We start from the raw sequence: 21,667 nt of genomic DNA on the forward strand, positions 1-21,667 counted from the left end.
TTATGGTACCAACGGCCTTGGCTGCTGGACCAGCCCGCTGGTGATGGTCAGTCAGAAAGGGAATTGCTTGGTCTCGCAGCGCCACAGGTTGCCCTTATGAACCAAGTAACTCAGAAGCAGGTGCTGAATTTAACCATCTTTAGAGAATGAAAGCCTAATTGACTAAAAGATTCCATAGGCAGGAATGTCGTGTGCTGTTCAAGAGCTTCACCTAAGCAGATAAAAGTATTTCTCTTTGTTTCTATGGTGCTTATTAACTTGTGTTTATATGCTTAGAAAATGTCCATTGGGCATCACCATGTAAAAAGCAAGAGTTCTTGGTGCTCTTCTGCGAATCGCTTGGGTTCTTGCTGAGCTGGGTTCAGCAGGGCTTTGAGTGTGGTCTCACCTGGGGACATGTTCTTTAGCCACAATGTGCAAGGTTAGGTTGGTAGCTTACAGAAGTAGCCACTTTGGGTGGTACTACCACCAAAGTGTATGTAGGAAGGGAGGCCTGGGTTTATGAAGAAAGACAAAAAGACCATTTGCTAGCATTTCATCCTTGTGAAAGGCTCTCCCAATGTCCACATCATTTCTTTTACTAAATTCACATACTCATTCAATGTGATCCGAGCTTCATTAGAAATGCTGTAGCCTTTGGGTGAAGACCATTAGCCTCTTCTAAAGGAGCGTGGTCATGGGCTGTCTTGCCCCCATCCCCACAGCAAGACGGGCTCCCACTGATATGACTTTCCTCATGACTGCTCCCCACAGACTCACGTGACATTATCGATGTAGAGGTGACCTGCAAGGCAGCCCAGATGGAAGTGTCCATATCTAAGTGCAGACTCTTCCAGCTTGGCTTTGAGAGGGAGGGCGTGAGGATCAATGACAGACGGTGCACCGGCATTGAGGGAGAAGATTTCATCTCCTTCCAGATCAACAACACCAAAGAGAGTTGTGGAAACATTGTGCAGGTGAGGACGCGGGACAGGAAAGGTGGTGAGAAGTGGTGAGAGAGTAAGACAGGCAGTGAGAGCTCCTGGTGTTTGCACGTTTGCTGTCTGGAATGCTGCCTTCGGAGTCATCTACTTGGAAACAAGCTCTTTGGAGCAGGGCTTCCTTCCCTTTCGAACCCCTGCTGAGAATTTGCATCTCTAACAAGTTCCCAGGGGATGCTCATGCTGCTGGTTGGGGACCAATTCTGAGAACCACTAGTAAAGCAGTGGTTCTCAAAATTTATTATACATAAGAATCACCTGGGGATCTTGTTAAAATGTAGATTCTGATTCAGTATATCTAGGGATGGAAATGGAAATTCCAAATCAGAACGAACCGGTTTGAAGCCCTGCTGTGGGACAAAGCAAGGCATGCGTGAAATGAAAGCAAGAGGATTGATGACCGGGCGCTAAGTGATTGGTCGAACTGGAAGCACGTTTTAAGTGAAGTGTTTCTTTCCTTGATGGCTTTGTCTGCAGTCACTCTTTGCCCTACATAATCTCTGTGTACATATTTTCTTCTTCAGACTACTTTAAGACAGCTCTAAACTTGGTTTTTGAAATGTCTTGTCCCAGGTCCAGGTCAGTTTGACAAAATTTTTGTTACCCCTTTTACATTTCTATTGTTCCTCCAGATAAATACAGCTGGATTCAGGTCTCTTGGCGGGGAGGTGGGGAGAGTGTCCCAGATACCACGGAACAGTTGGCTACGGAAATACAGCAAGGCCACAACTATTAGTATCTGATTATCCAGGTTATAGGGTAGCAAACATCTTGCTTCTCTATTCTTCCTGCCCCTTCCTGCTGTCCATCCTTTGTTCACTTTTATCAGAGGGTGAAAGTAGTTAGGAGGTGAAACTCGCACTTTTTCATTTGGTACTCGTAGGCACAGCTGGTACCATTCCGGTGGGGGAGTAATTTTGAATTAAGGATTGAAAACCTCTGTTCACTTATGATGGCAGTACGTCGTGCTGTGCCCCAGTTTGTGTTCCCACAGATGATGGGGGGCTGGCTCTAGTTATAATTCAGTGGTACATGAAATCACCCTCCGTGAACATTCCAGGTTATCAGACTGAAGGGTGCTGTTGACATCTGTTTTTTTTATCCCCAATAAGTGCTGAGACTAGCTCCATACTGATTTATACTGGCCTCTGGGTTACATATGGAATGAAGCCATTTCTTCTCTTTCAGGGCTGTGGACTTGAAATGCCAGCCACATACTCACTCCCAGATTTAATGATTTCTGATCTTCCTTTGCTCCACAGTCCAATGGCACTCATATCATCTACAAAAACACAATCTGGATTGAAAGCGCGGACAACACTGGCAACATCATCACCAGGGACCGGACAATCAGTGTGGAGTTTTCATGTGCTTACGAACTGGATATCAAGATCTCCTTAGATTCTGTTGTGAAACCTATGCTAAGGTGAAGTACCTCGTAGGGTTTATACATTACTTTGCCTTTTCCTTGACAGGTAAGGTTAGCATAATCAAGATTGCTAGCATTTGTCTTTGAGGCACTAGGCAAAAAATAATTCGTATTTCATGAACCATAATGCCTTAGACAAACACTTCCATAGCACTTTCTATGATGATAAGAAACTCTCTGTAGATGCACTATCCAATACAGTAGCTGCGTGTGGCTATTGAGCACTCGAAATGTGGATACTGGGGCTGAAGAATTGAATTTTTAATATTTAATTTACTTTAAAGCATGCGGCTAATGACTTATCTTATCAGACAGGGCAGCCTTAGATTTTACTACTTCCTGCTTTGCCTTCCCTCTGCAGTTTCAACATAAAAAATGGTAGGCAATTGACTAAATACATTTGTTTGGGGTTCCCTGACTTATAATTATTTCCTTTTTAGTGTCATTAACCTGACAGTTCCAACCCAAGAAGGCAGCTTCACTACCAAGATGGCGCTCTACAAAAATGCCTCCTATAAACATCCTTACCGCCAGGGGGAAGTAGTTTTGACGACTCGAGATGTGTTGTATGTAGGGGTCTTTGTGGTTGGAGCTGACGCTACACATTTGATCCTAACGCTGAACAAATGCTACGCCACCCCTTCCCGTGACCCCAATGATAAGCTGCGATACTTCATCATTGAAGGAGGGTGAGTAGCCTCCTATTAGAAGACAGCCTCAGACATCTTAGTATAATATTTGACTGCATCAATTTTTAGGGAAGGAGATGGGAACTAATATTTGTCAACAATCTAAAATGCCAGCATTCTGCATCCATTTATGCATCTAATTCTCATAATGACATATGAGGCAGATATTATAAGCCCCATTTTACAGATGAGAAGGCTGAGTATTTGTGAGACCAAGAAGCTTACAACATAGTGGTAGGTCCCCAAGTCCGGGTGGTGGTAACTACGAGATGCTTCGTTCTTAATGTAATCAAGGAAGGGGTTCTGTCCTGCCTACTTTGAATTTCAATTGAGAGGAATGTGGAGCATATGCAAATGAAAGAATGCAATGAGAATAACTAAAAGTTGGCGAATAGGACACTTATCAATATGAGAAAAAGAAATTAGAATAATAACCTGTGAGTTCCATGAGCACTGTTGGCTATATGCCCAGCAGAGTCCCTGGGTGGTACAAATGGTTAAAATGCTGGACTGCTAACTGAAAAATTTGAAGTTTAAGTCCACCCAGAGGCATCTCGGAAGAAAGGCCTGGAGACTGACTTCTAAAAAATCAGCCATTGTTGTGGAGTGACTGGAACACTTACACACTGCTGGTGGGAATGTAAAATGGTGCAACCACTTTGGAAATTGATTTGGCGCTTCCTTAAGAAACTGGAAATAGAGCTACCATACGATCCGGCAATCCCACTCCTTGGCGTATATCCTAGAGAAATAAGAGCCCTCATAGGAATAGATATATGCACACCCATGTTCATTGCAGCACTGTTTACAATAACAAAAAGATGGAAACAACCTAGGTGCCCATCAGTGACTGAATGGATAAACAAATTATGGTATATTCACACAATGGAATACTATGCAACAATAAAGAATGATGACTCTGTGAAATATCTCATAACATAGAGGAATCTGGAAGGCATTATGCTGAGTGAAATTAGTCAGTCGCAAAAGGACAAACATTGTATGAGACCACTATCATAAGAACTCAAGAAAAGGTTTAAACACAGAAGAAAACACATTCTGATGGTTACAAGGGTGGGGTGGGAGAGGGGGTATTCACTAACTAGATAATAGACAAGAATTAGGTGAAGGGAATGAAAACGCACAATACAGGAGAAGTCAGCACAACTGGACTAAACCAAAAGCTAAGAAGTCTCCTAAATGGAACCAAACATTTCAAGGGACAGAGTAGCAGGGGTGGGGATCTGGGGACCATGGTTTCAGGGGACATCTAGGTCAATTGACATAACAAAGTTTATTAAGAAAATGTGCTGCATCCCACTTTGGTGGGTGGTGTCTGGGGTCTTAAAAGGTAGCAAGCGGCCATCTAAGATATATCAATTGGTCTTAACCCACCTGGAGCAAAGGAGAATGAAGAACACCAAAGACACAAGGAAAATATGAGCCCAAGAGACAGAAAGGGCCACATCAACCAGAGACTTCATCAGCCTAAGACCAGAAGAACTAGATGGTGCCTAGCTACCACCAATGACTGCCCTGACAGGGAACACAACAGAGTCCCTGATGGAGCAGGAGAAAAGTGGGGTGCAGAACTCAAATTCTAGTAAAAAGACAAGACTTAATGGTCTGACTGAGACTGGAGGGACCCCAGAGGACATGGCCCCTAGACTCTCTTGTTAGCCCAAAACTAAACCATTTCCGAAGCCAACTCTTCAGACAAAGATTAGACTGGATTATAAGACATAAAAGGATACTGGTGAGGAGTGTGTTTCTTAGCTCAAGTAGACACATGAGACAAAGTGGGCAGCTCCTGTCCAGAGGTGAGATGAGAAGGCGGGGGGGACAGGAGCTGGTTGAATGGACATGGGGTATACAAGGTGGAAAGGAGGAGTGTGCTGTCACATTATAGGGAGAGCAACTAGGGTCACATAACAATGTGTATATAAGTTTTCGTATGAGAAACTGATGTGAGTTGTAAACTTTCACTTAAACCACAGTAATATATATATATGCTTCCCCCCCCCCATGAAAGTTTTTTAATGGAAAAAAAAAACAAACAGCCATTGAAAACCCTATGGAGCACAAGTCTACCCTGACACACATGGAGTCACCGTGAGTCGGAGTCAACTGTACGGCAACTGTTTTTTATGTGCTCAGCACCTAGTGTTCCTGAAACATGGCAATTACTCTGTGAAAATTACTGAATGAATGAATGAAAGAGAAGAAAAGACTATAGAACAAAAAACAATAATAATTTATTTTCTTTTCTTTGAACATTTACTGATTATGTCAAGCAGAATTTATTACAGAATTTACAATAATTGTTTTAAGAGCTTTAGTGGGATAAAATTTACATAACATAAAATTCACTTGTTTTAAGTATAAAATTCAGTGATTTTTGTAAATTTACAGAGGAATGCAACAGCACCATAATCTAATTTCAGAACATGTCCATCACCCCAATACAATAATTCCTAAAGCAGCTGGCTATATTAATCAGAATTCTATTATCAGTGGTACAGACCAAGCCAGAATAACTTAAGCAAAAACAAGGCATTTCATGGTTACAGACTAAATCACAGGAGTGCATGTGCCCACTGCTCCAGTGGGTAGGAAGTGCCATAGATACTGAAATTAGCAGCCTCCACCTGGTGGCACAGTAGTTAAAGTGCTCGGCAGTTAACCTAAAGGTCTGCAGTTTGAATTCACTAGCCACTCTGAGGGAGAAAGATATGGCAGTCTGTTCCCATAAAGATTTATAGCCTTGGAAACCCTCTGGGGCAGTCCTGTAGGGTTGCTATGAGTCAGAATCAACTTGATGGCAATGGATTTTTGTCCTGAGCTTTTGGAGTGAGTCCCTGGGTGGCAGAAATGGTCAAATGCTGAACTACTAACCAAAAGGTTGGAGGTTCAAACCCACCCAGAGGTGCCTTAGATGTAAGGCCTGGTGATCTGCTTCTGAAATTTCACGACCTTGAAAACCCTATTTAATGCAGTTCTACCCTACACACCTGGGGTCGCCATGAGTTGAAAGCAACTCATGGCGACTAACAACAACAACACCTGAGCTTTATGGCTGGGAAGAAGAGGAATGGATCTCCAAAGGAGAAAGGGTGTAGTTCTGGGCAGACAAACCATAGACATCCACTATTTTGGAGATGAAACAGGCACAGAGAGGTTAGGTACACAACTCACCGAAGACCACCCAACTAGCAAGGGACAGAGAAAGAGTCCATTATAGGTGTTGGGACACACTGGCTGCCTGAATGACTAGGCATGGCCCACGTAGCTGAGGTGTGTTATGGAGTCTTCTTCCAAAGAGCATTGACTTCTCTGAATTGGTAAAGCGAAGGGCCTAAAGACTGCTTAGGTGACTTACCAGCCTAGAGGGTTGGGTTAAAGTCACAGTTCCCCTTTTTTCCCATGTGTCTTCCCATCTTATCATATTCATTTCCCAGGGTAAAAGGGCTAAGTAAGATAGGGGCCACTATACAAATGCAAACCCAGATTATAGGGCTTAGGATTCCTTTGAAGGACACCATGGCATTTAGCATTTTTTAAGTGGTATTTAATAGACTTGACCCAGAGAAAGAGGGCAAGTTAGCGAGCATGTTCATAAATCTCAGCTCACCCCAGGGTCTGAATAAATTCCTGTAAATTAAGCTATTGTTGGGTGTGAAGTGATTTCGTTTTGTGGGAGAATTCTAATTCATCGGTCTTCCTGACCTTTCATGGAGGGACGTGGTTATTGTTTTTCCAGTGAGTTTATGGGAAAATTGATGCTCAATGCAGTGAGACCGTCTGTGAGAGCCCTGAAGGAATGAGCTGCAAAATGTGCCACTTCAGCGTTTTGGGGGGTCAGTTGCTCCTCCCCAGCAATGGGAGGGCAGAAATGGCACCAGCTTCCACAGTGGTTCAGAAGTCTGGGGACATGCACGTCACTTCTCGTTTTTCTCCGTGGGCCTAGACCAGAGGAAAGGACAGGTGTTCCTGTGTTAGTGGGCAAAGGGCTCAAGTGCTTGGCTTGTTTGCTGTCTGTAAGGCTGGTATCCAGGCAGCCTGTGTTCCCTGAGACCTGCTCCTCCCTTTCTCCTTCCCTTCTGCTTTTCTAATGCCTAAACCTCAAATCATCTCTCTGCGAGAGAGTTGGTGGTCTGATTAAGAGGGAAGGGCTGTGAAGGTTGAAGAACCGGTGGACCAATTTAGATTACCCAAGTGAATGGCAATGACAAGGAAATGTATGGCATGTAGGTTCTTGTTTCAAAGCATTTAAGAGCAACTTGTATTTTGCCTAGAAGACTAATTACAAAACTTAATAAGTGTGAGAGTGCTGAAGGATAACTTGGGTTTTTAATATTCCTTATCACTAAGCTATTTAATCCTGTGGATTAGGGAAATAAGAAAAAGAGACACCCTTTTTGTATTTATCATTTTAAAGAGCTTTTTAGCTCTAATGGGCCATCCATTGGCCAAGGACAATTAATTCATTTATCCACCCAACAAAGATTTTTAAATACCTACTACAAAGCCCTGGTGGTGCAGTGGTTAAGAGCTGCCACTGCTAACCAAAAGGTTGGCAGTTCGAATACACCAGCCTCTCCTTGAAAACCTATCAGGCAGTTCTGCTCTGTCCTATAGGGTCACTATGAGACAGAATCGACTCAATGGCAATGTGTTTATGTGGCATGTAGCATACCGGAGACACAGTGGGGATTACAACTTCGCTCCTGCTCTCAAGGAGCTCAACAAGGTGCTGTTGGCAAATCCAGGAAAAACCACCTGGTCCAGCCTGGTCAGGGCATCTTGTTATTGTTGTCGGTTGTCATCAAGTTGGCTCCCACTCATGGCGACCTTATGTCTAACAGAACGAAACGTTGCCCAGTCCTGCGTCGTGTCCACGATCGTTGGTATGCTTGAGTACATTGTTTTGGCTATTGTGTCAATCCATCTCATTGAGGGTTTCCACCACCCACCTGTCAGTTTTGTCATATTGTGGTGGCTTGTGCATTGCTATGATGCCAGAAGCTATGCCAACAGTATTTCACAGATCAGCAGGGTCACGCATGGTGGACAGGTTTCAGCACAGCTTCCGGACTGTGAAGACTATGAAGAAAGGCCTGGTGATCTATTTCTGAAAATTAGTCAATCTTATGAAAACCTTATGGTTCGGGCATGACTAGGGGACATTTATAAAGGAGGAGGACCCATAGCCAGATGCTGAAGAAAGAGCAGGATTTACACATGAGAAGAACAGCAGAAAGGCCTGCTAGGTGGGAGATGTAGTACATGCAAGGACAGCGGGCATGAGACTGTGACACATTTGGGGAGCCGTAAGCAGCTGAGGCAAGATATCTGTGCTTGAGGAAGCGCCGCCATTACCAGTTGGCTCAATGCCACAAGGATGAGAGGGAGTTGAGAGAAGAGGCGGTCAGCTCCATCAGAACAAGTCCACAGCTCCTCCTTGGCCGCTCCTTCCGCTCCACCTCCTACCTATTTTAACGCGTGGGAAGACCTCCCAATAGGCCTTGAATCAGAGGCCCCTCCCAAAATTAGTAATTAACTGAAGAAAGTACTGAAGAAGTGGGCACTAATCTTTTGTTTGTTAAATTGATATCAGGAAAACACAGCATGATGAGGGGGTGGAATGAGAAACTAAGGTGTTGGGAAATTGAGAGTGGTCCCTGCAGTCATTTTGTTTTGGGGTTGCAGGTAGGATACTAATTTGCAACTGTATGTGGTGCTTTCAAAACAAACTCTGATAATACAAAGGAGTGATAATAACTGACAATGCCATACAGTCCAGCAGTTATTTTCAAACGCAGAGGCATTTGAAATACAAGGACGTTTATGATGGTTTTATATGAAATTTTGAAATGAAGATGAGGATTAAAGCGTAAAAGGAGAAAAATGTGAAGCAAATATTACACTTTTTTTTTTCTGAATAGGTGTCAGAATATTAAAGATAACACCATTGTCATCGAAGAGAACGGTGTCTCCCTAACCTGTCGTTTTCACGTAACTGTCTTCAAGTTCATCGGGGATTATGATGAAGTTCACCTTCACTGTGCAGTGTCACTCTGCGACACAGAAAAACAGTCCTGCAAAATAGTAAGTGAGAGTGTAAAAATCAAGCTCTAACCTTAGTTCTCACTGCTCCAGTTTTCCCAGCATGGGGGTCATGAATGCCAGAGTGCGTATGGCTTTAAAGGCCTTTAAGCAGGGAATGGACTCGACAGGAATGGGTTTGGTTTTTGTTTAAGCACCTGGAAGTGGTTGGATTGGAATCATTCTCAGATCCTTAGGAGTGGGAAGTCATCTTTTGTGGGACGATAAGGAGAGAATGGGGACATGTGGGAGACTGGAGTTCAATTCCAGGCCAGTGCATCTCAGGCACACCACCACCCACCTGTCAGTTTTTTTTTTTTATTGTGCTGAACAGGTTTCAGTGGCACTTCCGGACTAAGATGGACTAGGAGGAAAGGCCTGGAGATCTACTTCCGAAAATCCACTAGTGAAAATCCTATAGATCACAACAGTCCAATCCACAACCAATCATGGGGATGGCAAAATGGCAGCCTTTTGTTCTATTGTGCATAGGGTCACCACGAGTTGGGGGCCATCTTGATGGCGGCTAACAACAGTAACAACAATAAGAGAGTGAGAACATGTTGGAACGATGTCCATTTACTCCCTTTCTACATCCCTGAAATGTCACTTGGTCATTGGCTTGACCCTAGACCAGGGTTCCTCAAATCTCAGCACTATTCACATTTTGGACCAAATAATTCTTTGTTGTGGGGGCTGTTCTGTGCATTGTAGGATGTTTAGCAGCATCTCTGGCCTGTACCTACTAGATGACTATAAAAATAGATGGGGCCAACTGTAAAAATGGCATGATGGGGATGTTGGACCACCTCGTCTAACTTCACTAGGAGGGGAGGAGAATCAGCATCAGCCCAAAGCTGATTCCTAGAAGGTGGAGGTCAGACATGCCTTCTCTCTCATTTTTGCCAATTCTGACACCAGCCATCTCTCCCACGGCACTCTCTCCTCCTCAGCTGAGTTCGATAATTCATTGCAGTGGCCACACAGAACTCACAGACCATACTCACAGTTATGAGATTTTTATTAGGGAAGTAATAGGGCACTGGGTTTTTGGGTAATAGGTTATATGGAAACCCTGGTGGTGTAGTGGCTAAGTGCTACAGCTGCTCACTAAAGGGTCAGCAGTTCAAATCTGCCAGCTGCTCCTTGGAAACTCTATGGGGCAGTTCTACTCTGTCCTGTAGGGTCACTCTGAATCAGAATTGACTCGACTGCAATGGGTTTTTTGTTCTTTTTTTTTTTTATATGTTATACTTCAGGATGAGGAATGAGTCAGAGTACTTTTCTTTGATCAGGACAGCCTCTTCTCCCACAGGCAGGCCCCTCCCTGGCCCTTGGTCCCCCAGCCTCTTGGCCCCTCGGCCTGGCCTCTGCCCTGCTCAGGAAAGTGTTACAAAGCTCTTTAGCTCCACCAATAAGTGTGCAGAGGCACCCCACTCCGTCAGCAAGTTTCCTGCCCAAAGGCTTCTCCAATTTTCATCTCTGGGATGGCTCATTTTAAGCCTAGCAGGATGGCAAAACTGACAAATACCGTTAGGATTCCATACACCTTATTTGCCTGGTCCCAAACCCAGAAGGGGGTGCCATGCACCTTATTTGTATTATTAGCAAAGCACCTTATTTGCACAGTCCCACCCAGTCTTTTGGTGGGAGTTATAAGAGCATGGCTAGAAAAGCCATATAGAAGTGATCCATCATACCACAATGACAGTAGCACCTCCTGCCTCAGTCACAACCCTGAAAAATGGTTCCAGATTGCCAAACGTTCCCTGCGGGTGGGGGGTAGGGGAGGGGGTAAATTACCCCAATTGAGAACCATTGCACTAGAGTCTAAAGGAGCATCCTGAGCCAGGCACCCTGACTCTGAACTGACCATTTGGGCCAAACCCTACTTCACAATAGAGCCAAACTCCTGGGCTCTGGATATAGTTTATCCAAGTGTCCTTTAGACAGGGGCTATCCTACAGCTCAACCAGATCTATACCAGAGCCTAAGGGTTTGCAGGGGCTGTGGGACTAGGGGACAAACCAGCCGTCTCTTCCATGGCAGGCTTACATCACCGCCATGCCTGGCTCTGCCCTTAAGATTTGATTCCACTGGTACCTGGTGTCTAAGTTTAACATTTCAGCTTTATGGTTACCCTATGTCTGCAAAATCAAGATGTGAATTATGGTCAGAGCTACTTACAGATAATGCTGCATACATCGTGTCTGATGAGATCAAACAATCCTCATTGCTGGGCAGAAAGCCCCTTTGAATCTAATTCTAGCGTGGAGAATATATTTAATTCTGTTCAACATAAAGCCTCAAGTCCCAGTGGGCTCGGGGATCAAGAATGCATTGGTTCTAATTAATCTGAGCAGCAATAGCGTTTGAGACTGGAGGCACTGCCTCTTCTGGAGATGGAAATATGGTGAAGAATAAGATATCAGCTTAATTGTGTGAAATTTTCCCTCTGGTGTTCTGTCTTTCAGAGTTGTCCACAAAATTCCAGGATTGCCACAGATTATAGGAAAGAACCCAAAGAGCAAATCATTTCAGTGGGACCTATTAGGAGGAAAAGTATGTATGTTCCTCAAACACGCTATAAATTATTAATGCAATGAGATTTGAAGGTGCAAGCCAACTCTTGGGTGTGTTTCACCTATCCTGTGAATCTGGTCAATGAGGAGGTTGGTGTTGAGGATACTAGTCTGGGACTGCCCTCTTCCTTAAGGAAAACTTTCACTGACTTTTTTTTTTTGGCACTATTATTACCTAGAGTTCACACTTTTTTCTGTCTTCCCTTTTTTTAGTTGTTTTATCATGGTAAAAATATACATAACAAAACATTTGCCAGTTCAACATGTTTATGTGTACACTTCAATGACGTTAATTACATTCAGCATGTTGTGCAACCATCCCCAGTGTCTATTTCCAAATTATTCCACCACCATTGGCAGAAACTCAGTGATCCTTAAATAATAATGCCCCTTTTCCTCCTCCTTCCCACCCCTGATAATCACTAATGCATTTGCCTGTTTCAAATAAGTGGGATCACACAGTATTTGTCCTTTTGTGACTGACTTGTTTCACTCAGCAGAATGTTTTCAAGGTTCGTCCACGTATCAGAACTTCATTTCTCTTCGTGACTGAGTACCATTCCATTGTACATATATACCGCATTTTGTTGTCCGCTTTGGCTATTGTGAATAGTGCTGCAGTGAACATTGGTGTACAAGTTTGCATACAACTGTTTGCATTCATGTTTTCACTTCTTCTGGGTGTACACCTAGGAGTGGGCTTGCTGGGTCATATGGCAGTGTCTGTCTAACTTTGTGAGGAGCTCCAGACTGTTTTCCACAGCACTTCGCCATTTTGCATTCCCACCAGCAACGGATGAGGGTTCCTTTCATTGACTTTTAAAAACTCGCCACAGCACTGGGCTTTTCTTCCTCTCCTCTCCGCCCTTAGATGTGAGGTGAAGCGTTGAGCTGCCTGTAGTTGATCTGACCACCTGCTCTTTCTCAGGGCTGGACTGGTGTGAGGACAACGGAGGCTGTGAGCAGATCTGTACCAGCCGAGTGGATGGAGCTCTGTGCAGCTGTGTGACAGGAACTCTGCAGGAGGATGGCAAGAGCTGCCGAGGTAGCTGCCCCTCTGCCCCGGAGAGGCCCCTTCCTGAGCAGACACTGGGGCATAAGGATGCTTTTTACCCAGAGAAAGAGAACTTGCAGAAATTAAGAAGGAAAGGTGGAGAAAATGTCCCAGTAACTCAAGCACCATTTTAATTTTTCTCCTTTGGGTCCCTGCTCTTTTATATAAAAGATGAAGGATGAATTAAAAAAAATAAGTTATTCAGCCATTTACAGATCATATGTCGGCCTTCATCTGGCCAGCCCAGTCTACTTGGGCTGTGGTTGGGGCTGGGATGACACGGCTCCAGCAAATAGCATTTTCTGCAGTGCCTGTTGCACGATTTCCGGGGTGCTGTCTGAGGTTTTTTTTTTTTTTTTGTCTGAGGTTAGTAGGACTCTTGTAGAGGTTGGGTTAATTCTGCTCCTTTGCTGCTTTAGTCAGGGCCTTCTGGGTAAAGTGGTTCTTAGCCCTTTATGAAGTTTCCTTTATTTAGTTGAATACTGCAAAGGTGTCTGATTCCTCTCAAACAGGTATTTTTTTTATAAGACTTACTATTTTCCTCTCTGTTCACAGCCTCTAATTCTTCCGTTGAACTTCAAGTTTGGATGATTCTTCTCATCATGACCCAGATTTCATTATGGCATTTTGTCTATACAACAGGCATAACCTCATAAATAACTCAAGGTTGCTATCTAAAGTACTGTAATTTACTTACTTCAGCTCCCCGTAGGATAAAAAGTGTGTGCCCTTAGGTTGGAACCTATTTGAAAGTGTGCAGCACCGCAAAGTGATGCCACCTGCCTCAAACAGTCAGAGATCTGGAAATGGGTGAGAGTCCATGCTACTCTTTCAAAGTACACAGTTGGGCTTCTAAAAAGCCAGTTGTGAAAAGCGTATATCTTGTCTAAAGTTTCCAAACAGTTATCACTAGGAACTTTGGTTCATGTGAAAAACCGGTAAAGAATATAATTCTGGTTAGAGCAATCTGTCTGGCCAGTGCTGTTTCTGGATCACAGTTTTTGCAGAAAGAGGGCCCGTGGGAACCATACAAAGAGCAACAACAGGAAGGCTTGACTCCCTCTGAGCAACCTTTATGGTGTTTGCAAGTGTCTGATCTACAATATGCGCGTGTTGCCCCCTTCTGCTCATGATGACCTAGTCCCCATTCGCTGTGCCCTTCCACCTTGCAGGGGCAGCTCTGGCCATTCTCTATGTTGTTTGCAGACCTGGGGACCCCCTCCCCACTCCATCCCCTCAAGCCCAATCCCTCCTCTTTTATAAATCAACCAAATAATTTTTAATGTGTTTCATGCTTAAATAAACTTTGTATTCACCTATTCTCATTACTTGTGGCTGGAATCATTCTTATTCATGCTAAGCTTTGTGCACTAAGTAAATGCCATGATTAAAGAAGAAGAAGAAAAACAGCAGCAAGGGGACTAGGTAGGCACTGGGGGCCAGAGCTCTGATGCATTTTGCTGTATTACCTTTGCTGTGGACTTGCAGAACATTACCAAGGCGTTAAGGTGCTGTGTAGAGGAAAGGCAGGCAGCATCCTCTTCTGTTAGTACACACACACACACACACACATTTACTACAATTAATAGCAAAATACAGGCTTTGCTAAGTATATTCATTCTTTGAGTGCTTCTGTTTTTAAGGTTAAAAACAAAGCAAGATCCGCTTCATGTTTATTTTGAAGTTGTTTTGGATTTAAGCTTACGGTGTTTTTGTATTTTTCCGGGAACTCGTGCAAAGCTGAGCAGAAACCCACAGCACCCTTGAATGTGGGGTGGATGTAATCACTGTAGTCTTCTGTGTAAATGGCACCAGCATCACACCGTTGTGGGACTGAAGATGCACAGCTGAAGACTGAGGCTGTGGCCAGCTCCCAGCTCTTTGGGTTCTGCCCCTGTGAGGGTCAACAGTCTAGTCACACATGCTTTGTGGCTAAGAGGACAATTGGGGTAGAGGGTGAAAACCAGGCATCTGCTTCTCCTTGGACATCTTAAGATCTTTGGAGAAAAGTGCTGAGCATTGAGGTGAATGACGGAATCAGACCATCTATTCTGTATGACTATGAGGTCAAGTTGGTTGTTTGTGGCACTTAGATCTTCCGTGTCTTTATTTCGAGCTTCTTTCTGCATGTTCTTTCCTTCACTGAAAGTGGTGTGTTGAAGTCTTCTACTATTATTGTGGAGCTATTTATCTCTTTTCAATGCTGTTAGAGTTTATGTATTTTGGAGCCCTGCCGTTGGGCGTGTAAATATTTATTATGGTTTTGTCCTCTTGTATTGACCCTTTAATCATTATATAGTGTCCTTCCTTATCCTTTGTGGTGGATTTAACTTTAAAGTCTATTTTGTCAGAAATTAATATTGCTACTCCTGCTGTGTTTTGATTGTTGTTTGCTTGGTATATTTTTTTCCATACTTTGAGTTTAAGTTTGTTTGTGTCTCTAAGTCTAAGCTGTGTCTCTTGTAGGCAGCATATTGACAGATCATGTTTTTTGTTTTTTTTTTAAATCCATTCTGCCACTCTCTGGCTCTTTATTGGTGCATTTAGTCCATTCAGTGTAATTATTGATAGATACGAGTTTAGTGCTGTCATTTTAATGTCTTTGTGTGTTGTTGACAGTTTTTTTGTTCCACTTAATTTTCTGTGCTGAGTCATTTTTCTCTATTTTCTTTTCCTCTTTTTCATTGTTGTTGATTTTGTATTTGCTAAGTCTTTATGTTTTTCTTGTTTTTTATTTTGCTATGTAGGATTGTTATTTTCCTTTGTGTTTACCTTAAACATTTACCCCTATTTTTCTAAATTTAAACCAATCTTTTATTTCTTGATATTGCCTTGACTTCCTCTCCATATGAAAGATCTATGAATACATTTTTTAGTCTCTCTTTTTTGTTTTAATGTTGTCATCTTTTACATACTGACGTTTCTGTTTCCCTATTTTTATTTTTGTGACATCCCTATCTGGCTTGATACCTGGTTGCTCTGTCCCGTGTTCTAGTTTTGGGTTATTATGTGATGTTATTGATTTTCTAACCAGAGGACTCCCTTTAGTATTTCTTGTAATTTTGGTTTGCTTTTTGCAAATTCCCTAAACTTCTGTTTATCTGGAAATGCCCTAATTTCACCATCGTATTTGAGAGACAGTTTTGCTGGGTATATAATTCTTGGTTGGCAATTTTTTTCCCTTCAAGGTTTTATATATGTCATCCATTGCCTTCCTGCCTGCATGGTTTCTGCTGAGTAGTCAGAGCTTATTCTTACTGAATCTCCTTTGTAGATGACTTTTCATTTATCGTTAGTCGCTCTTAAAATTCTCTCTTATCTTTGGTTTTGGTGAGTTTGATTATGTCTTAGTGACTTTCATTGGGGGTCTACCTTGTGTGGGGCTTGATAAGCACCTGGGATAGATATCTTTTCATCTTTCACAATATCAGGGACATTTTCTGTCAACAAATTTTCAACAATTGTCTCTGTATTTTCTGTTATCCCCCCGTTCAGGCACTCCTGTCACTCGTAGGTTATTTCTCTTGATAGAGTCTCACATAATTCTTAAGGTTTCTTCATTTTTAAAAAATTCTTTTATCTGATTTTTCCTCAGATAAGTTGGTGACAAATGCTTTATCTTCAATCTCACTAATCCTGACTTCCATTGCCTCAATTCCACTCCTCTGACTTTCTGTTGAGTTGTCTAATTCTGAAATTTTATTGTTAATCTTCTGGATTTCTGTTTGCTGTCTCTCTATGGATTCTTACAGCCTGTTAAATTTGTCATTATGTTTTTCTATAATCTTCTTAAGTTCCTTCCTCTATTGCTTTGTGTGTTCCTTGACTTGTTCTGCATTTTGCTGATCTCCTTCCTGATCTCTTGAAGAGTTCTGTATATTAATCTTTTGTATTCTACCTCTGGTAATTCCAAGAAGTTATCTTCCTCTGAAAGATTTCTTGATTCTTTGTTTTGGGAGCTTGCTGAAGCCATCGTGGTCTGCCTCTTTATGTGATTTGATATTGACTATTGTCTCCTAGCCATCTATAAGTTACTATATGTATTTATTTTATGTTTGCTTCCTGTGTCCTAGTTTCTTGTTTTGTTTTGATATGCCCAAATAGGCTGCTTGTGTGAGCTAGTTTGACTATTGGTGCCTTTGAAGTTCTCACATCCTGTCACCAGGTGGTTAGAACTGTTACTAGGTATGTGAGCCCAGGAGTCCATTTACTTTTCTTGTATGGATTCAGCTCAAGTGTCCAGGTAGTCAGTCACTAAGTGTGTGGTGCAGGCTCTCACCTACAGTCCTGGACAGGGGTGATTGGTGTAGGCACAGGTATCTGACTGCAGTAGAGGGTCAAGTGCTGAGCAAGGTAGGGGACTGATGGCTGCCCCTGAGTGTCTGGGGAGAAAGCATGTTCCTGTTCCCTAGAGCATGTAGGTGGGTGGGTTTTGGAGCCAGACTATGGGTACCCAATGCTGTTGGCTGTAAGGACTGGGAAGTCCCACTTATTCTTGGACCCGTTTGGGTGGCTAGGTGGTGTAGGTGGAGCCACCAATCCTCAGGCCCCTGATGTGGGTAGGTGAGGATGGTCCCTGCTTAATGGGCACAGTGGTGTCAAATGTCATGAACCTGCCACTGCACGATATAGCTGATAGAGCTGAAGTTAGGCTTTAAGTATATATCCTGTTATACTGTGCTAATGAGGGCTGTTGAAATGGGCCCACACAGGTCTATGCAGGGGTGAAGGGCATTCAAAGTCCATGAACCCCTTATGCCTGTGCCTAGGCAAAGGGGCTGTGCCTGCCCTGAGTTCCTGGCTTGGGGGAGCTGGTAGATTATTTTTTCCCTGTTTGTTAATTTGTTCCCTCTCTGTACTTCTGGCCCAGACAATGCAGCAATCTCTGAAGCTGGCCCAGGACCTGGTGCAGAGTGGGGAGCGGGCAGGTAAATGGGAGAGAGGTTTTACCCAAAAGGGTGTTCTTCGATCTGTGTGGTAGCTTAGACGCATGTACTTATCATTTGCCAATTGAGCTCCACTTTTCACTGGTTCTGGAGGGTTGAGCAGACCCTCTGCCACGTGGTCTCTCCTGATGTGGAAAATACATCCTGAGCACCACTGTCTGCCTCACCACTGGTGCCAGCCGATACGGCCTGCAGGATGCTGGTTCTCACTGGGTCAGGTCTGGCAACTCCTCGCTGCTTCTGAACTGTCTCTTGCTCCCCCTGCTACTCAGTCTGACTCCTTGACTTTGCCTTTGATATTCAGAGCTCCTAGATTGTCATATATAATTGATTTACTTGTTTTTTCTGGTCTTTGTTGTAAGAGGGACTGTGGGAAGTGTCTGACTACTCTGCCATTTTGGCTCCACCTCAGACCATCTATTCTAGGTGAGACACATCTTTCTTCTTCCTCAACAGGACAGAAGTTGATGTGATGCACGTGTTTTTCTCTTCTATGAAAACCGCCTCAATCCCAGAGTATACCATGCTTCCAGATCAGCAGATTCACATAAGCTAATATACTATTTCCATTTACATGGTTTAAGGGTTAGGTTTCTAAAAATCAGATTATGAGTTGATCACAATAATGTCTCACCTATCTTTTTACTCGATCTCCTTAGATGAATTTTAACTAAAAACATACAAGGAAGAAATGATATTTTACCTACTTAATAACTCCTTTCGACAGCACTGGGGTATGGTATATGGTAATAACTCCTTTTTATTGAGTCCCATGTCAAGGTCATTAAACATTACTAAATTAAAAACTATAGTTAAAAAAATGTAGCTTTTAAATTAAATGCTTTCTTACTGCAATTTTGTTCTTAGCCTTTGGTTTTCTAACAAGGTTGACATTCTTAAATTGTCTGTCATCAGGATATGCTAGGTTATGGTGCCGGAGCAGAAAAGCCCATTCTCTCAGTGGATAAATAACAAAGGCTTCTTTCTTGCTCACTCAAGGGCTCTCTGCTCCTCACGGTCTCCCTGGGATGGAGGCTGATGGAGGCTTCATTATCTTTCAATGCTGCTGGCCTGACATGAGGCTTGGGTTTCACAACAGCGAGGGATGAGAGCATGAAGACTCACACCCAGCTCTTACATGCTTCTGCCAGAAGTAGACATATCCTTCCATTGGCCGAAGCAGGTCACAAGGCTGTAACTAACTTTTAGAAAGCAGGAAGTGTGAACTTCCCATGTGCCCAGAAAGGAAGCTGAAATTTTGGTGAGCAGGTGGTGACTATCACATTGTCTTTTAGTACCGGGCAACATTTTGTTCTGTTATGCATAAGGTTGCCATGAGTCAGTGCCAACTCAAGAGCAACTAATGATAACAACAATATCTGTGTTAAGGAGAAGTATTTCCACAGAACTAAACACAAACAGACCCCTTAGTTCATTACCTAGAAGGCAAAAGAATTAGAAGATGATCCTGACCCTTCTACGAATTCACTGCTTCAAACATACATCACTCGATGTCTCAATACCTTAATTTTCCTATTTGTAAAATGAGAACATTGCACTTCTATGCAAATATTCTTAGGTTCAGTGTAAGTTCGCTCCCCTGAAACCCGTCTACCATCAGTAAGCCTCTGGTATTTGAAATACCGGTGGCATAGCTTCCAGCATCATAGCAACACGCAAGCCACCGCAACATGACAAACTGAGAGATGGGCGATGGAAACCATATGATATTATAAATTAAAATAACTCCAGGGCATTGCTTTTTTCTGCTGCTCAGGGAGGGGGAGGGGAAGGCAAATGCTTAGCAAAGGTTAGAAAGAAAGTTAATTGGAAATCTTGTTGACTTGGTATTTGTCTGATATCAAAAGAAACAACATCTTGGGGTCTGGCATTTCTGACAATTGGGAATTCAATAATTAGTTTTTTAACAAGTAGTAGGTACGTGCTGTCCTCAAAATCCTAACGGTAAAACTTGAGAGTGCTAACTGTTTAACATTATCTAATATTCTACCTATTTTTAGAACCATTTGACATTTAGTGAGAGCTTGAAATCTAATAAAGCATCTTTCAAACAAAGGAATTAAGCAATTATCTAAAGATCCTGCAGAACTAGAATCATACAGAATTACTTCTTAACTAACTCTGAATTGATCAAGCATCTACCTGATTCTGAACCCTCCAGCCTCTCTCGCAGAGCTCGGGGGAGTTCTACAACGTGTTTCATTGCAATTTGGTCCTGGTTAGAACAGGCTGGTATTTTTCAGTGCCCTGACGCACTGACATCTGCGGCACAGCCCAGTGAAAAAGAAAAGCAAACAGCACCATCTAGTGTCCGCTTTCTAGTCTTGCCTGAAACCAAAATATATATTGAACCACACCAACCAAAATATGACACCCCCGTCCCCGAAACCTTAGCTGCAGAACATTACCAGAATATAGCTTTAGAGAACACATCAAATGCCAAGGACTTTCTGGAGAACAGTGTGAGATTTATTTTTATGCACACAGTAAGCATCCTTCCAGGAAAATACCAGCTCTTGGCATCCCATGCAAATTTTGCCCTTAATATATATTTCTCTAACATGTTGGCAAAAATAGCTGTCGAGAAAAATTAAGTATCGCTTTAAAATTTCGAGAAATAAACAATCTGATCAAGAAAAACCCGTGACATATCTAGTGGTCTCCCCCCCCCCCCCATCTCCCCCCGCAGCCAAATGTGAAATGCTTGGCGTCTAAAACACCAGGAATAGCTCTGGTCTGACTAAGGGAGGCTTTCTTTGTGACGGTTTAATTATGTTTGCTGAAATACGACTCTCATAGATAGTATCGCCACGGCAGAAGGACAGGTCTCTGTTTCTACAGATAGAAATAAAACACGGAAGACTCATCGTTCCATGAAGCACTCGGCAATCGAATTCTATTTGCTAAGGAAACAAATGGAGGAAGGACGTTCAACGTACATTCTGTGGTGCGTTTCTGTTCGCGTACAGCCTCTAGCTTAGCTATTACTTTATTCGTTAGCATAATACCCTGATAGTAAAATATTGTTGGAACTGACATATTCACCCTTTAGGTGAAATAATGCCGTATGCTAATGTAGCAGCTGTCTTAACGGATGCTTTACTACCTGTATTTAATGTTGTTCAACCCTAAATCACGCTGCAGTTTTGACAGAGAGATTAGAGGAAAGTGTTAAGCTCAGTTTATATCATAAAGGGCATAAAGTACCAAAGAAAGAAAAGCACAGAGGCACCCACATATGTGTGTGCCCATGTGTGTAGCTTTATTTAATAATTTTCAATTTCTAAAGACACATATTCGAATGATAACCAGTTGCTGGCAAGTCTGTTCCAAATCATAGCGACCCCATGTGGGTCAGAGTAGAATTGTGCTCCACAGGGTTCAATGACTGATTTTTTGGAAGTAGATTGCCAGGCCTTTCTTCCAGGGTGCTTCTGGGTGGACTTGAACCTCCAATCTTCTGGCTAACCTTTTACACCACTCAGGGACTCCATTAGAATGATAAAAACCAAACCCAGTGCCGTCAAGTCGATTCCGACTCATAGCGACCCTACACGACAGAGTAGAACTGCCCCTTAGAGTTTCCAAAGACCGCCTGGCGGATTCAAACCGCTGACCCTTTGGTTTGCAGCCGTAGCACTTAACCACTATGCCACCAAGGTTTCCATTGGAAGGATAGCAGCCTGCTATTTAAGAACCAAAAAAACCTTCAGGCAGAATTTTGACTTATTTCCCCCAACGCTTGAATTTGTTTGTGGAATAAATTTAGGGCATAAAATTCCACTGATATTGCCCTAATTTAGTTGGGTAAAAATATATTATTTTACTGAAAAAGACAACATATTTAATTATTTTGAAGTC

The 21,667-nt window shown here is 42.8% G+C and overlaps 1 protein-coding gene across 1 annotated transcript in view; it reads left to right on the top strand.

Annotated features, from left to right (window-relative positions):
• TECTA (tectorin alpha) overlaps nucleotides 1-13,495 on the top strand; it is a 100,776-nt gene extending 87,281 nt beyond the window's left edge. The window contains exons 17-23 of the mRNA XM_049856799.1: nucleotides 754-956; nucleotides 2,243-2,406; nucleotides 2,850-3,098; nucleotides 9,044-9,206; nucleotides 11,678-11,765; nucleotides 12,714-12,830; nucleotides 13,395-13,495. Coding sequence (XP_049712756.1) covers nucleotides 754-956; nucleotides 2,243-2,406; nucleotides 2,850-3,098; nucleotides 9,044-9,206; nucleotides 11,678-11,765; nucleotides 12,714-12,830; nucleotides 13,395-13,495 — 1,085 coding nt within the window. The remainder of the gene's footprint in view (nucleotides 1-753; nucleotides 957-2,242; nucleotides 2,407-2,849; nucleotides 3,099-9,043; nucleotides 9,207-11,677; nucleotides 11,766-12,713; nucleotides 12,831-13,394) is intronic.
• Nucleotides 13,496-21,667: the final 8,172 nt, after the last annotated feature.

The sequence above is a fragment of the Elephas maximus genome, chromosome 17, assembly GCF_024166365.1.
Source record: "Elephas maximus indicus isolate mEleMax1 chromosome 17, mEleMax1 primary haplotype, whole genome shotgun sequence".
Lineage (NCBI taxonomy): Eukaryota > Metazoa > Chordata > Mammalia > Proboscidea > Elephantidae > Elephas > Elephas maximus.